The sequence below is a fragment of the Periplaneta americana genome, chromosome 4, assembly GCF_040183065.1.
Source record: "Periplaneta americana isolate PAMFEO1 chromosome 4, P.americana_PAMFEO1_priV1, whole genome shotgun sequence".
Classification (NCBI taxonomy): Eukaryota; Metazoa; Arthropoda; class Insecta; order Blattodea; family Blattidae; genus Periplaneta; species Periplaneta americana.
Genome location: NC_091120.1, coordinates 117,216,114 through 117,234,801, shown reverse-complemented (window position 1 = coordinate 117,234,801; position 18,688 = coordinate 117,216,114). Strand labels below are relative to the sequence as shown.

The following is an 18,688-nucleotide window of genomic DNA, read 5'->3' as shown; positions in this document are numbered from 1 at the left end:
TATGCTTAAACAGCTCGAATTGCGGAGTTGCGCCTGGGGTTTGAGTTAGCACATGATGTCAAAGTAATTTGGTATTTACTATGATCATGGGAATCAAAAGGGGTGACGTTGGTTACTGATTTCCGTTGATCAGTCAATTATGAAATTAACATTTACGGGTTGAACTAATGTTAGACAGTTAGCATTTGCAAATGAGCGGATATTGCATAAATTAAATTTTTATCTTTTCTTTTCTTATAGTGAAAAGTACGCGAAAGAAAATTCAGTTTCCCGTTTAAAATAACTTCGTTTAAAGTCTATAACTGCGTATATTATTTCCCTTCTCAAATTTTGTTCTGAATAGTATAATTTTACTCGAAATATCATGTAGACAAATTAATTATATTGTTAGAAATCGTTTTTCTTCAACATAAATCTAGTGTGTTAATTCGAATCAGCTTTAGTGTAATGTGTAACAAAATATCAACACATCATGAACTACGTAAGTCAACCTTATTGTACTAAAGCTACAAATTTAATTTTTTAACTTCCATTTCTTCACATTTCTTGATTTGTTGGCGATGGTACCTATGATAAAAATATGAATTTATTATTATTATTATTATTATTATTATTATTATTATTATTATTATTATTTACCGTATATTACTTTATTATATTAACGTACTCTGTAGACGTGTGTTAAAGATGTCTTTTAATGAGAGTATGCGATACAAAATTCTATACTTCAAAATAACATAAAACTGTACTTTTTAAAAATTGTATATAAATAATCGGTGCTATCCTTAGTAATAGATCGCATTGCGGATTTTATCCTTTAAGAATAAAGGTGGCATTTACTTTAAATTTCTGTTAGATATTTAATAAAGTTCAATATTATGATAATTCTTAAAGAGGTACATACACCTTGCGGGCTCAAAAAATTGATTTTACATTTTTCTTATAACACTAGCCAGCCAGCAAAGTTTAACCTTTTCTCTATATATTTTTTTAGTGAAAACAGCTAATCTTTATGTTTTCGAGGGTTCTAAACACGAAAATGGTCATTAAAATTCAAGTTTAGCTCTAATTCTTTTTAGGTGTTTCAGAATTACCCTTAAAAGCGTATGCATGTATTTATCTTATTTTTCTCTCTCGAAAGAAGGTCACTGAAGGCGCAATCGCTTCGCCTGCTGTTTGTATTCTGTTGCTGGTGAATCTCTGATGAGTGTCCAGCAGTAATCGGTTAACATCGATTTACTCTACTTTCCCTGGTACCTTTCTTCAGTCTTCGAAATTTCTTGATGGAAGCGTCTCCCATAGTTGTTTTCGTGATCAGCGTGGTCGATTTGAGTTTGCCGGCGACAGCCGAGCAGGTAACATCGTGTGTCGTACGTAGTCCGTGCGTGAGTGTTACATTGTGCGTTTGTTTCGATAACCTTGTAGTGAAACATGAATAGTGCAGTTAAAAGGGAAAATACTTTAAAAACAATATTTAATAAAGAGGAAACGCGTCCTACAGCATTTGACATACATAGATGGATAGAAGAAGGGTTACGTATCAAAGACGCGGAAATACAAGCGATTCAGTTAGTAGGGAAACAAAATGCAGTGTATATTAAACTTAGAAATAAAATTAGTTATGAACATTACCTACAACAGCATACTGGATCAACATCCGTTGAACTTATGAATGGAGATAAAGTAACAGTCAACATAATCCCTGCAGACGAAGAAGTCGTGATGGTACGAGTGCTCAACATTCCACCGGAAGTGTCCAATGAAAGAATACGACACGTGCTACAGAACTATGGGAAAGTGCAACATATAGAAAATGAAAAGTGGTCATCAAAATTTCGATATAATGTCTATACCGGTATACGCATTACACACATGGTATTAAACAAGGTCATATCTTCGTCGATTGCCATAGCCGGTCACGAAGCCTATGTAACTTACCCTGGGCAGGAACTTACGTGTTTTTCTTGTGGAAGTACAGCTCATATACGGCAAGCGTGTCCTAATAGATATATAAAAGCGCCTGTGACGGTACAATCTCGAACACGTCTTACACTGAGTGACTTTATTCCTTCTCCTAGTGTTTCCAAAGCAGCGACAACTCCTACTATGACTAGTGTTTCATCTGAAAATGGGACTGATAGTTTATCCGAAAAACAAGCATCTATTGGTACTTCGGATACAAAATTAATGCACGAGAGTACTTCATTGCAAAAGAAATCAATAACCCAAAAGAGTAGAGTAGTATCTGATAAGACGGTGACTATGACGATAGAACAGGGTGACTCGGAAACAGATTCAGCAGATGACGTATCAGAGATTCTTCACGAGCAACCAGTGAAAAAGTATAAAGCAATGGAATCTTCTGACACTGGTGAGTGTTCTGCCAATGGGCAGAAGAATCCTGTCGACGTTGTTGTTCCGGTTACTACAGGTGGTTCAAAGGATCCTGAAGAAATTCGGGGAGCAACAGCAGCAGTTCCAGAGGATTGGAATGAAGCAATGCAACAAGAAGAGCAAGATCCTGGATCGACAAATAAGTCCTCGTCACAGGAGATTGGTGTTAAGAAATTGGCTAAAAGCAATAATTCTCCTAAACATCGTTCACACCCTTACAAAGGAGAAGGCAGTAAACTAGGATTTCCACTATTACGTCCAGTTGACTAGATCTTTGACCGACGATTACTAGTTGTGCATTGTGCAACATGTTGTTGAAGTTTGTTCTGCTATTGGCTAAAGTAATGACCATCACTGTAAGTATTGCCACTGTGAATTTCAATAATAATTCCTCGCCCACAAAACTTTATGCATTGAAACGTTTTTTAGTGGAGCACGATGTTGATATTCTTTTCCTTCAAGAGGTATCCACTGCAGATTTTTCGTCCTTATATAATTATACATCATATGTGAATCTAGGTACTTCTCGGTTGGGTACAGCTCTCATTACCAGAGCTGGAATTAATCTTCAGTCAGTGGTACAACTTCCCTCTGGTAGAGGTATTTGTGGACGTTTCAATGGTTATGGTTTTGTCATTATTTATGCTCCTTCAGGTAGCAATAAACGGCAAGAGAGGAATGAATTTTTTTTCAAACGGATGTTCCTTATCTCATGCGTTCCCTGAATGATGCTTATGTGTTTGGAGGGGATTTTAACTGTGTACTCCGTCCGCAAGATTGTACGGGAGAGTACCGATCTAGCAATACACTGCAGCGTTTGGTGACAGGACTACAAATGAGTGATGCCTGGTTAATGAAGCATAATGATGTGGGTTATACGTATGTGGCTAGTAATTCTGCTGCTAGATTAGATCGTTTTACGTCCATCGGTCAATAGCTCCAAACATTCGACGAATTAAGATCATTCCTGTAGCCTTTTCTGATCACTCAGCGGTCATAATGCATATTGAAATGAATATGTCGTTTCTGATATTTGGACGTCCCTACTGGAAAATGAACACAAGGTGTCTTCAAATCCCACAAGTAATGGAAGAGCTACAGCACTTGTGGACTGAATGGTCGAAGAAGAAATCCGAATATCATGATGTAGTAAATTGGTGGGAATATTATATTAAATCCCAATTAAAGAAATATTTCCAAAGACAAACTTATCTTCAATATCATGCCGATGAACATAATCTTAATTTCTATCATCAATGCCTGCTCGACTTGCATCATAGTTCCATATCACACTCAGAACGACGCACTCAACTCAACAAATATAAAGCTAAAATTTTGGGAATTCTGAGACAGCGAATGGAGAGCTTAAAAATTCGAAGCGGACTAATCCCTCCCATAACAGACGAGAGAATCAACCTCTTCCATCTTATACAGACGCATAAAAGAAAACGCTCTACCATGATCAGGAAAATTCAAGACAACACAGGCCAACACTATACTACACAACATGACATAAGTAACGCTTTTCTGTTGCATTTTAGCAACATTTTTCAAGAAAAATCCCACAATTCACCTTCTCTACGATATTTTGATTCAGTCAAGATCGCTACTGTATCAGAAGAAGAAAACCTATTGCTTGAACAGCCGGTCACTAAAGAAGAAGTGTACACAGCGCTGTGTCATGGTAAGCGCTCAAGAACACCCGGAATTGATGGAATTCCACTAGAATTTTATTTAACCTGCTGGGAAATAATTAAGGAGGACTTAACAACAGTGATAAATGCAATTCTACATCGGAAGAAGCTCTGTGCATCGCAACAGAAAGGTATTATTGTTCTTACTAAGAAAAAAATCGATGCGGTCACCGTGCACGATTACAGGCCAATTACATTGCTCACATATGACTATAAAATTATAGCTAGAATATTAGCCAACCGCATAAAACCGCTTCTAAGTAAGCTCTTACATCCAGCACAGTAATGTGGCTCGTCTGAGCGTACTATCTTTGATGTGGTGTGTTCCCTGAGAGATTGTGTTGCTACTTCGCTTGAAGATAAAATCAAGAGATTATTGTGTTCCATCGATTTTGAACGTGCCTTCGACAACGTGAATCATAATTTCATGTTCCAGTGTCTAGCATGGTATGGTTTCAGTGACACTTTTATCTCATATATCAAATATCTCTATAGTGGAATTAATAGTCAGATTCAAATAAATGGTTTTCGTTCACCAACGATCAATATCACTAAATCGATTAGACAAGGTTGTCCTCTTTCTATGTTATTGTTTACTTTAGTACTTAATCCACTTATATGTAAATTGCATAATTCTGTTACTGGTATTTCCCTCAGGGAGCAGAAGTTAGCGGTAGTTGCATATGCGGATGACGTCAGTGTTTTGCTTTCAAATGAAAAGGATGTTGAACAACTTAAAACTATTTTGAATGAATTCAGTAACATTTCAGGGCTACGTATCAACGAGCAAAAATCCAAGATTCTTCCGATAGGACAGTGGCAAGTGCTTCCGCAGATACCTCCACTGCAAACAGTGAAGACCATCAAAATTCTTGGGATTGTATTTTCGGCTTCTATAGGAGAGATGATACATCTCAATTGGAAGGGAATTGTTCAAAAGATTAAAGTAACAGCGGAATTTTCGTGATTTGTGTTTGTATCAACGAAGTTGGGCTGTACAGACGTATGTACTGTCCAAGTGTTGGTATTTAGCCCAAGTGTTACCATTAACAAAAGCTTATGCACGACAAATTAATTGTGCAATATCGTGGTATATTTGGAGAGGTTATGTGTTTCGGGTGCCTATGTCAACATTAAGCTGCACAAGGTGGCATTGGCTTAATACATGTCATAGACAAATGTCTTGCGTTATTCCTAAGCAGAGGGAGAAGGATTCAACTTTCTAATGCTTGTTACTCAGCGGCATGGCTCCAACATTGGTCACTTAAATCGGACCTTCGAAATTCACCTGATCTTCATGTAATCCCAAGATCGTTACTATATCTTCAAGTTTATTTGCTGGAATGGTGTTACATGGACTCACTAGGTGCAGATCCGAATACGAGACTTGTTCAGGTAGTGTACCAGAATCTTAGAGGAAGGTCTCCTCCACTACAAATGCGTATACAACGAATCGCCCCTACCAATGTGAATTATGATCGACTCTGGCGTAACATCAGCTCCCCTGCTTTGTCTTTTGATGTCCGCTCCACCTGGTTTAAGGCAGTACATGACGTGGTGGCCACACGCACTCGTCTTTTCTCCATAAGGTTGAGTCCAACGGAAGTTTGCCCCTCGTGTCAACAACAGGACACTATTCTGCACCGCATCTCAACATGTTCTTCAGTTATTGACATTTTTGAAGCTGCCACGAGTTATGTACGGAACTTAGGTTTAATCAACTGTTCACCCAAGAAGTTCCTTCGTCCCGATTTTCAAATTTCACCTCGTCCTAGACTAAATACCATCTTGTGGCTTTTAGGTAATACAATTTATTATGTGTTGCAAAATCATGGAGCTTTAGACAAGGCTGTATATTTGGATTTTCTCAAACGGACACGGTGGAAGACGCGACAGCACAGTCAACACAAGATTATGTTTGGCAATTTCATTGACATTGTAGATCAGTGATAGTAATACAAAAAACGGTTCAAAGATCACAGGGAAAGTGTTAAACATATACATTAATTTACTTTTATTGTTGTATTCATTCATATTTTATGTATAGTATGAGAACGGTATAATAAAAAAGTGACTTAAAAAAAGATTTAGTAGAGAACAACTGGTTTTGTTCACGATACATTTTCACTGTTAGATAGTGTAATTAATTTAATATGAACTCTTAGCTTTATGCTATCTATGAAAGAAGATTTAATATATCTATAAAACTGACCAAATTATGCAATAAAATGTCCTCCCGTGCAAACATAATTCCAGTCAATAATCTATATTGCTCATTTTGTCAAACGTACACTGTCGAGGGTAAAATAAAATTGATTTTTTATTTTTATTATTGTGATTTAATATTAATTTTTAGCTTCATATCTGTGAAAGAAATTTTAAGTTACGGTATCTATAAAACTGACCAAGTTATGCATTAACATTTCCTGTCATGTAAAAACATTACCAGCCAGCAATATGTAGCTTTTTCGCTCATTTTCTCAAAACTGCAATCTTGAAAACTGTTTACACAATATCTTTCACAATTTTTTTTTAGATAATTGCATGGTATTTCACATGTCTCTTTTTCTTGGTAAGAATAAACTGTAGCTCAACCATTAACGTATCTTTAATAGAAATAAAATATCGATGAAAAATTTCTTAACAATTTAAATATATGAAGAAAATTATTATCTTCCTCGTGCAGTGCATATTCTAACCATTGAGTGAGGGTTATACATTATGTTACCTCTAAGGCAGGAAAGAATTACTAAAAATATTTAAATCTTGGGAGTATTTTTTTAATAACAGTTTGGTACAAATCGCAAAATGAAAATTTTGAAAATTAACAATTTCAAAAACTTTTTATATAGGCTAGGCAATTACTTTTCCTTTTAGATCGAAGTTCAATTTTCAGACGTTAAACATATAGAATTTCATCAAAATAAGGCGAAGAACATTTACAAACATATAAATTTTTAAGGATAGAATGTGTATGTAACCCCTTAAATACATAGGTGTCATTATTTTAAATTCATAAGCCCTATATAAAGAGTAATAATTGATACAATTGCTGAAACATTGCAATTATTTGTAGCCGTGTACATTATTATGTTCAGTGCCGTATTTGATTATCACAAAGGGCATTGTCTTTCATCCTTTTATCGTAATAGGACTTGCGGAGAAATTATCCTCATTGCATCTTGGAGAATGAAGTTCACTTTGTGCTCGGAAAGGTGTCCGCAACCTTGGACTGTACTTTTTTTGTCGCACTGTTTCTGTCGGCCCCATCTTGCGCAGCCTCATTTCATCAGAAACAGGCAGTGGCGCATCTCCCTCGAGATAGGCACAGGTGCCCTGCCAGGCGCCGCATACGAATGACCCAAGAATCATGCAATATATAGGCGGGTAGCTGCAGCATACTGGTGGCCCCTGCTGAATAGGCAACCCAAATGGCTCCCCACGCTCAATGTTAGCTTGGAAAACACGGCAATCCGTATGCGGATGAGCACGAAGGCTGGCTCTTTCCTTCTCCCGCATTCTCGTCCTCCAGGGGTCTATTTGGATTCTCAGCATGGCTTAGTTAAACCATGTATAAAATGAAGCCATGTAAAGAGATTGCATATGTGATGTGTCTACTCTCTCGGTTGGTTGAGTTTGTTCGAAATTTTCCTGCTAGACTGCTAGTCCGCAAGTCCATAGCATCCGCGAGCTTTTAACCTACTTCGTGAGAATCGTGTCATAGATGGCAACTGTAACGTGTGCGAATTCTCGTTACTTCCCTAGGCCGTCTGTTTACCTTTAAGTACGCAAATTTTAAAAGAAACGAGTTGAAATAATGTGAGAATTTCTATAAGATGAGCGCTCGGTTTCAAACTGACGGAGAATACAAGTTCCAAATTATTGTATTTATTCATTCACTCGATATATACTTTATACTGTGAACTGTTTCACAATAAGTATTGTACAACTTTGACTTTATCAGATCTCTCATTGGTCGAGGAAAACATGTCACCATCTTCAGTCGTCTCGGATTATCTAATTAGACAATTATTATTATTGCTATTCGAGATCCTGTCCATTGTGCAGCTTATTGCTTATTGTGCACTCTTAGATCTCACGAGAATTTGCCGCTCCTAGAGACAAAGAACAACTGACTGATAATTCCCCCCCCCCCCAAGACCGCTTACTCAGGGACACGATTCTTAAGCGTGCTGTAAATCTACTGTATCCTATTAAATTCACAGTTTAGCTCCTTTTCGAAGGAAACAATGCTAAGTATGTTCATCTCCCCGTAAGAACCAAGTTTGAACCGAGAACACTTGATCCAGTATTTAGTTAACCATGCTTGTTATACGATCCTCAGTTCTGAAGCTGAATCCCGGCCCAATGGCGATGTATTTTTGATGCGCAAAAAACAAGTCTTTAGAATAGCTTTCTTTCCGGATGGAAAACAGATATTAAATTTTGTAAATTTATACTATAGCTCACGAAAAAAACCTTGACGCAGTAAATTTTCCGGTCAGCTACTCGTTCTCTACCCTCTAAGTTTCCTCCTTTGCGAACAGATGTCCTTGTAAGATACTTCTTTTAATGCCGAAGAGGTCTTCAAGGGACAGAGCAGAAAACAAAGATGAAAAAGAACACAGTGAATTTTTAAGAACTGCAACGTTTAAGGAATTAAAGCCACCAATAAAGTAAAGATCACAAGTTGACTACTATTGTATACTAAGCCTGCTCATATTTGGGTAATCGTTTCAACTAAGTACCATTGCGACATATTATAATAAAATTGTAATTCCACTACAAGGCTGATTATTGAAGAAAACCTTTGCGTTGCTTTGTCAGCCATTCCAAAAGGAAATCAATTTTCCAGCTATATTCTGTTTATTTCTGGGAATTAATAACGAAGACGGGGGAAGTAAAGGAAAGGAGATAAGCCAACCGCTCTATATCCATAGTGATGAAGGGTGTAGGTTTAATTCTTATGAAGAATCGCTGCTGTGGGTTACAATTATTATACTAATTGATTGTATTTTTATGATGACTATTACACTTTTACTACGTCATACTACTTTTGACCAATAAAACGGTATGAAAGGACGTCTTTCAACCAATCATGGCTGTTCATCGCACAATTTTATTACTTCCCTAGTATTTGTTTATTTTTATCACTTACCTAGTATTTGTTTTCATCACTTCCCTAGCATTTGTTTTTTTGTTAGCATTTCAAAATGTAAATTCTTTACGGTACTATAAAACATGCCTTGCGATCGTCATTTTTCCCGCATAGATAGTCGACTGAAAATGGCGCTCCGTTCAAACGTTCCGGTGAAGGTGACATTAGTGAAATAGAACTTTAGTAAGACAATTAATATCTATTTTATTGTATTAGAGTACTTTATTTCTTCTAATCTTTATGTACTTTCTTCTGTTTTTATCACCTTCGTACCGTTTGTTTCTTTGTTTGCCAACATTTCAAACTGAAAATTCTTTACGGTACTACAGTATAAAACGTGTTGTGCGATCGTCATTTGTTTACCGCATAGACAGTCAACTGAAAATGACGACTCCGTTAAAACGCTTTGGTGAAGTTAACATTAGTGAAATAGAATTTTTGTAAGTCAGTATTTTATTATATTAGAGTAGGGGAGAGTTGGATAAAACAGGATGGTATGATAAAACGGGATACCCGACTTATTTCGTTGGAAAATGCTGCAACTTACCGAATGATGCGAGGACTTTGTTCTTAGACTAGAAGGGGACAATGTGCAATGCTCACATGCAAACGAACACGTTAATTTTTGTTGTGTAGAGAAAAGTTTAAAATCAGCTGCTTAACTAAATTGTTTCGACTGATTTTAATTGGCACATTCTGGGATTAAATTTGCAGAGTTGAAGAGGCAAGTCTCTTATATAAATAAAACATTATTAGTCTTTAATTCTTTGTAAAGAAAACCGCTGTAGCTTTTACCGTTTTGTTGTGACGCCATGTTTTTCTTTACAACTCCTAGTCGGACAAAACAGGATACCCTATGGTTCGGCAAAACGGGATAGTATCCCGTTTTATCCAACTTGCATTGCATATGTGGGATTTCACTTTAAATTCTGAATTGAATATGTTCTCGCTATGACAACCAACAATGACAGTAGGAAGAAGAGGATGAAGACAACGACGAATTCTCTAATTCAAAATCTGAAGAGGGATGATGAAATAAGTGTACTCAATGCCAAGAATGGGCTCATCAGGCTTGCAGTAGTATAGAATCGGAAAACTGCGAATAATTCTACTGTAACTTTTGTAAATGAAAATTTCTGCAATAGGACTATGAATCAATGTCAACAAACAGGATAGACCTTACGTATAATAATTTGATATTCTTCATTTAAGCATTTAAGTTTTGCATCACCCGTAGAAGTGGTATTTACGCTCCACTTCAAGAAATATCCATAAAAACATTTGAAAGCTATCGTTTTAACTCTGAAAAACGTAAACAATGTTGAGAAACAGTAAACGTCTACCCTAGAAACCGACTGAAAAAGTAAACAGATGTAAACAGAAGTGCAAGAAATCTCATCTCTCAGCGAATAACTCAGGGTAAAACAGTTTTATTTCATTCTAAAGAGGTTGAACAATGGCAAGGCGGTCAATTACGAACTTCAACCGTGTGAGGATTGTTTCTGTATATCAGGAAGGACTGTCTTCAAGGCAAGTAGCAAGCCGCTTAGGATTGAACCAGAGTGATATGGTACGAACCTGGAATCGCTTCCGAAACCCAGGTATTGTCGACGACATGTTTCGTAGTGGTCGTCCACGTGCAACCACAGAATGTGATGACCAATATCTGCGAATTATTGCCACGAGAAACGCTGAGAATACTGCTGGCATGATTAACAGTGACTTTCAAACTGCGACAGGGAGACGCGTATCCAGTCAAACTGTACGAAACCGATTACATGATAGCAGACTACACTCCAGACGTCCATGGCGAAGCCCAACTATTCCAGTTATATTTGAAATCTGAGATGTGTTCGTTATATCTCATTTTAAAATTTCTGCAGGTCTGGCTGATATATTATTTTTAAGGCAATTTTTACAATTTTGTTTATAAATGCCTCCATTATATTAGGTTTCAGTATTTTTTAAACGGTTGGGTATTCTGTTATTTAATTTATTGTTTGTTCTTGGAGCTATATGGATGTTGTGGTTCTTGAAAAAGTTATTTAGCCTATTAGAAATCTTTCCAAAATAGGTCATTCCATACCATGATTTTTTCGCGGGTATATTTTCGAGTGTTAATGTAGTAGCCCATAGAGACCTGCAAAACCGCTTTTCAATAATTTTTATTATACAGCGATATTGAGCGCCTAACAATGTAGGCAATATGCAAAACTCTTCCACCACGCGGACTGCCTTATTGTTCGGTTTACCGAAGGCTCGATTTGTTTCACTCTCTTTGTGGCAGGACGGCTGCGGATTTTGGATGTAAAAGGCAGTTCACGTCATTGAGCCATCCAGATATTACAATTACCTATCTTTAAGAATAACAACATGCAGCGTAAAACTACATCCATCAGGAATTATATTCTTTCTTAAAACTGACATTCTATCTCCTTAGAAATGACTTCTTAATGAAGTAATAATGCATGTGTACTTTCAGTAGTTAAAAATCATTATATATGAATAACAGCTTCTTTTTGGTTATACATTTTCATTTTACTAATAAACTATGTGCAGTATGAAGGCTATACAGGACTTATACACCGTTGGAACGTAAAACGTGACTAATAAACAGTGTATAAGCTATTCTATATATAAGAGTTGTACAATTACACAAACCTATCACCCTAGTATAAGCCTTGCACAGAAGAACAAGATGGCCGACACCGTAAACAGCTGACTGTTTGTTTCCTGACTTCTTTTCGAAAACTGAGCTAAATATCTCCTGTAAAGAAAGTTATACAACCGAAATGGAAGATTTAAACTATTATTTAATAAGTACAGAGGACATTGATGGTATAAATAATTGCGGCAATAGAAAAATAAAGCCGTACAAAACTCGTTTTTATCCACTTAAATTTAACGATGAGAATGTTAAAGAAAAATGTAGATTTAGAATTATTGCTGACTTTGTAAAAGAAGATTTGAAGCTGGTGGATCTATAAGTTCTAAACTGCAAATTTTAATATCACATCGAAGTCTTCGCAAATGGGAAAGAAATGAAGTATTGACTTAATTTTAAATAGGCCTAGATCTATGAATACGGTTACTATATTATTTATATTGTGTCCGAATTCGGGAAAATGAATGGGCCATGCCTTTTGTTTTTAATATATCCTTCCCCGTCCTGTTGGATAGAGAATGGATTAAAGCACGTTTTACTTTCGTTACTAAATGCACTTTTTTTATAATTCTCTGCAAAGTTACACCAAAGAACTCACAAAATGGTGTCAAGTTTTCATTTATAAGAAGACAGGGCTCTGGCGCGAGTGGAAATCTAAGTGCTTATAACTTCAAATTTAGGAGTTGAATATTATAAGTGGTTAAATGTTGTTTTCTTCAGTATAAATGACACAGAATTTATATTTGCAATAAATTATTGAGAGAAAACTTCTCCCTTTCAGTAACCATTATTTAGACACTTGTATCTGAAGTTTGACTGGTATAATATGTAGCTAGTCGGCGATGTATACAATGGAGGGGAAAAGGAACTAGCCATCCTACCCCATTATCTCCTGACTTAGTTGCCTTATAAGTGGTGCCTTCTTGGTATCACTTGTGAGGTTCGGACGTGTCTTCGGACAGTTGACTAAACGTTAATCCTCAATATCTCCTTTTTTCCTTAAGAATAAAAATAAGTATCCTACTTATGATCAAAACATACGTTTATGGTAGTGTAAAATATTACCTGAGTATTCTCATGACTTATTAATATAATGCCAACCTATTATGAAAGACGTTTATTAATATACACAATGACGTATTAAAGTACTGTATATGGTACTTAATTTTTTTGTGTTGTCCCAATTTGGAGATCGTATGTTCTTCTCCTTTCCCATTTTTTTTCTGTGTGAGATTTGTGCTCTGAACCATTTGTGATCTTACATAAACAGTAAACGCTTATGTAATATCGGTTATCGGGTTAAACAAATCGAACGAGATTCAGTCGATATGTGACGAGGAAGAGTTACGACGTAATAAAATGATGACGAAGTTTTGACGTATACTGTTTAACACTGGTATAGTTAAACGTTAGCTATATAGCGTTTATTGTTAAGAAAAATATCAATGGGTTATGCACGTCTTGTTTTGTGTAAAGTTATACCATTGTTTAACATATTATCTATAAGCAACTTTTATTAGTAAAACTGCAAAAGTTTAAATATAAATGTTATTTATGAAGTTACTGCAAATTCAAAATAATAAAGAAAATGTATGTGTTATAATGTCTAAACAACTGTAGAAGTTCTTGCAAACACTTTTTTTAAACAATTGTTACTCTGGTTCTGTACTCGAAAAAAAAGTCAGTTTCATGTATGATTAAGTTCGGCTGGACTTTCATCTTAACCGGTAGTAGCTCCAACCGCTGGAATCTAAACCGGCTGTAAGCGCTATTTTGCAGCACTCTGGTAGCCTAGATTTCTTCATTAATATTTTAGATTTTCTTTTGTTTACAAGTTTTAAATTGTTTGTTGAATCCATTTTCTGTTGCAAAATTTAGAATATACTTATATTCTTTGTTGTATTATTACTTTTGTTTAAGGTAGTTGTAATCCTGTCAATTAAATGTCTCAATTTACTCATCTTATAGGTTGTAGGGTGGGTATTGAGTGAGTTATTGATGTGAGTTTTCTGTTTTAACGTTATCCGAGGTGGTTTCAATGTAATTTTTAAATCTAGAAAATTTAATGCACCATTAATGCCTAATTTGTGTGTGAATTTAATATTCGGATGTAATTTATTGAACTCATTCGTAATATATTCACTAATGTGTATATTGTTTTCGTATATTATGAGGACGTCGTCTACATATCGGGTGTAGATAGAGATATTACATTTATCGGTAAGGTCTCTAATATTTGTGTTTTCTCAAGGTGTTATAGAAATATGTCAGTAAACCAGAAAATTGGTCCCCCATGGCTAGACCTTTTCGTTGCAAGTAAATTTTGTCATTGAACTTGAAATAATTCTGTTCTAGAGAGATTCCCAATGAACTAATAACTTGTTTTATTGAAGTAGGTTTGAGTTGCAGATCATTCAATTTTGTGTTAATTATACCTAATGTTTCTTCAATTGGGTTATTGGTATATAGATTGATAATGTCTAAAAATAGTAATTTGGTTTCTTTTCTGGTCTTTAATTTTGATAATTTCGTTATAAGTTGCTTTGTCATTGTCTAGGTTTAAATTTCTTTCTAAGAAGCCCTGTAAGCATTTATTGACTTTATTGTTAGGTGCATTTCTACTATTAACAATCGGTCTCATGGACATTTCAATTTTGTGAATTTTCGTAAAGTTTTCAGAATGGGAACACTAGGATTTTTTGTGATAACTTAATTGTCGTTATTGGATGGAAACAAATCTGGGGAGTTTTTGATTGCTAATTTTATTTGTTTCTGATATGTTTCAGTGGAATCTGATTTAAGTTGAATTATTTGACTACTATTAAGAAAATTGTTGGTTTTTTCAATATAACTTATTCAGGTTTGTGCATGAGTACGACTGCATCATTTTTATCAGCTTTGTTATGAATTATGTTGTTATCCACTAATTGTGTTTAAGTTTCTCTAAATTTCTATTATTAATTTTGGCCTTGTTGTGATATTCTTTGCTTTAGGGTCGACTGTTTACGAGTATTCTATAATTTTTGCTGTACAGTAACTAAGGAACTCTCTATTTTTGTGGTTGCTTGGTGTTATTACATGTTGTGTTTCTATGGCTAAAGTGTTTACTATGTCTTATGAGTATTGGTAGGGGAAAACAGATTTAATGACTGAAGGCTGAAAGGTTACTTGTTGGATATAAAGTTTAAAAAAGTTTTTTTCACCCTTCTCTAGGTTAAAGAATGGTTTAAATACCGTTTGAAATAATCTTTCTGTGTTCTTGAAGCGGCCTAGTAGGCTTACATGTTAAAGAAAACTGGTATTCACTCTATCATTCTCTTGTATTTTTGTGGCGTAGTGTGTATGCATAATGATGATCACCACCACCACCACCACCCCATCACCACCATTATTATTGAGATGTAACGAGATTCGATCAGGAATTACAGATGTTATTCATTCTTTTTTTTTAATCGTTTGCACATCTTCTTGGCCCATGTTTCTATGTTTTGACGGGTCTGTACGCTACATAGCTTGTTGGCTGTCTTGCAGTCAGATTCCCTGCGTTGAAAATGTGGTGTAGTCGTGACTACCTCATCCTCAGTTCTCGCAAATCACTCTTTTTGATTGGGGCAGTGAGAGATTTTTTCGTCTTGATGTCAGTCGGGAATTTACTGTATGAATTATTGGGAGTAAACTTTTTTAACTGGGGATTACAAGCTCTCCGCAGATGTATCAACTGTAGAATCCGAGATACTTCTTTAGTTATCTTTCGGAAGTATAATTCAGTTGAAAGATATACGTTAAAAAGTAATTGTTATGCGAATGTTTTTAAAGGAAAAGATTTATTTGATGGAGGTCTTGCTTGTTTCGTCTCTTAAAATACAATGCAACAGTTATAAAATACAGGGTTGTTTCCTATCTCTGATAACGAATTTGAATGATGTCATGTACGTCAGGAATCACGCCGACAGCTTAATTGCGGCGAGAGGTGACAGACCAGTAGTGAGTAATTTCATAATCAGAGTGCACGGTGTATCACAGTAGCAATGCCCAACAAAATCGAGCCTTTTTGGGAGGGATACATAACTCTTTCCGATGCCAAGTACAGTTACGTGAAAATCATAGGAGCGTGCAAAACACGTGGTTTCGTTATTTCCAAGAAAGGCATCTTTTGTGTACCTAATAAGACTGGCAAAGCTCGGATGAGATTAATTCCAGAGTGAAAAAAGAAAGCAAATCCACTCCTCGTCACAAGTCGCTGCACCAGAGATGATACAAATTAATTCTATTCGAACTTTACCTATCTTATTTGAGTATACAGAAGATGCTTTTCTTGGAAATAACGAAACCTCGTTTATTGCAGTCTTCTTTTATTTTTAATTAACTATATTTAGCATTGGAAAGGGTCATAATGTACCCCTCTCAAGAAGGCTCGATTTTCTTGAGAATTTCTGCTGTGGATCGCTGTGTACTCTATGAGATCACTCACTACTGCTCTGTCACCTCGCGCCACAGTTCAGCTGTCGTGTGGCTCCTGACGCACATGATATCATTAAAATTCGTTATCAGAGATGGGGAACAACCCTGTATTTTTTATGCAGCAGTTATCTCTTAGGATTTTTCTCTCAATTGTTAAGTTGTTTTCATGTTACATCTGTTTATTGTTCAGTTCTGACATACATACGTAAGTAGAAGAGCAGTCATTACGTAATAAATATTAGAATACATTTCCTCGGTCTCAGTGATTTAACGGTTAAGCTACGGTTTGTTTACGGCGATCATCGCCGGACGCACATCGCCGGCGATTATAAACGCTGGCGATGATCGTCAGGAAGTGGTTTCTTTATCAGCGTACATCGCTGTAAATTCTCAATTGTTTTGCTGCCATAACTCCATTCAATATTTCTACATGGTCTTCTCTAAATATCGATTATTGAACATGTATGCGGCGATGTTCGTCCTGAATTTGCTTCAAAAGCAACCTCCAGCGATCTGCGTCGCGTCCAACGATCTACGTTGGCGATCTTCGCTGTAAAGAAACCGTGCGCATTCATTTAAACTACTAGCAACTCCAGGCGACAATCGCCAGTGATGTGCGTCCGGCGATGATCGCCGTAAACAAACCGCAGCTTTACTGTAGGCCTACTGCTTCTGGGTCCAAGGTACGTAAGTTCAATTCGGACAGAGCACTGTTGATTTGTATGCAGAAAAATCTCAAGTGCGACTTACACTGAATGAATATGTGAAATCGTTAACTCTGTGTGGTACATTTACAGACTGCTTTGTTCATGAACATTTGACTAGAGGAGACATTCTATGACATCGCTCCGTTTGCTTGATAGATAATGCCATCATCATAATCATTATGGACACTTTCGTAGAAAAGAACGGTTACATGTCGATTCGGAAGAATTACTGTCTCCAGGATTTTATGATTGTTTAATGATGCCCGCTGACGAATTAATTGCACTACAGAATAAAGGTACAGACCTACCAATTAAGCCCGAAACAGTAGAGAAGAACTATTGACTTATTAGAAACCAACGGGAATTATTGATGCGGTTATTATTGCTTGCAAGGTTTCGTCGTACAGCGGCTTTGACTTCACAACAAAAGTGAGACGCCTGAAATAATTGCGACACCGTCATGTGAAAATATTTGCCATCATAAACATTGAGTGATTAGTGTTTTGTGATGCCTTGTAATGTATGGCTATGATTGCGCTGAGTGACAGTCGCTTGTTTGCCGAAGTTGTGCGTGAGTAATGAGAGTTCGGAAGTGCTCAATTGAGCGAGTGGTATATATTTGCCATGGTTAGTAAATACAGAGTTCTCGTGGTGGTGTATGCATGGCGTGTTCGGGTGTGGGTGATGTGATGTACGTCTAACTCTACCCTTCCCTTGTGCTCTGCTGCTGTCTCTGTGGTGTTGAATAAATTACCGGCACCTCGTCAAGTCTGAGCGCTACTACCGGGCATCGCGACTGAGGTCGGCCGAGCCAACCTACACTTACCTCAACAATGGTGTATGGCATTGTTTCCAAGTTTTCCGCTGCGGCATCAGTATCAGTGCCCAGGAGAAACTTCTCAAACTACAGTCTTGGAGTAAATTTTCTGAACTACGCATGTTTGTGATCTGGGAATTAGCGAGCGGGACTCGTGCTAAGGGGCTGCACTTGGATATGGATTCGAATCCCGATTGCACTGTTTGCATGGTTAGGTTCTGCCCCCCCCACTCCAAGTTTTTTTTTTCAAATATAAAGCCAATGTCAGGTAGTCCCATGGTAAATCCTCGAATTTATCTTGCCGAAATACACTTTTGATATCACCAAGTACATAGACGCTAGATTACCTTATACAGTAGTTGATAAAGCTTTGTTAAATAACCAATCAGAGCGTTAAAGAGGATAGAATAATCTCTCTACAATTTTGCGCGAAAGAATGTTCTTGATTTAAACATAAAGGAAGAGTAACTATCCACTTTCTACTTCTCGATGATAGGCAGACAAATGTATGTGCGTATGTTCACGTTTTACTGCATTTGTAAGAAATAGTGTCATTAAATCATCAAACGAAATAATATTCGCATTTAACTTATAGGCCTATGCAGAACCTGAAATAATGATACTGTACTTGAAATTAATTTTACAAAGTACCTTCTTGTTAATATAAAAAAATACATATTCGTACATAGCGCTTAAATTAACTAACGAGACGATTTGACAATGTTTCGGATACCGATTTTGTTGAACTTTCATGAGGTCAGTCTACGTGGAAAATAAAACAATACCCATCTA

The 18,688-nt window shown here is 36.4% G+C and overlaps 2 protein-coding genes across 4 annotated transcripts in view; both read left to right on the top strand.

Moving 5' to 3' along the window:
• Positions 1 to 18,688, top strand: part of Smg5 (Smg5 nonsense mediated mRNA decay factor) — a 535,039-nt gene that overhangs the window by 392,976 nt on the left and 123,375 nt on the right. The gene's annotated exons all lie outside the window — the stretch shown is intronic.
• LOC138698757 (uncharacterized) lies at positions 1,368 to 2,664 on the top strand. Its single transcript, XM_069824984.1, has one exon. It carries the CDS (start codon positions 1,432 to 1,434, stop codon positions 2,662 to 2,664), a length of 1,233 nt encoding a protein of 410 aa, XP_069681085.1. The 5' UTR covers positions 1,368 to 1,431.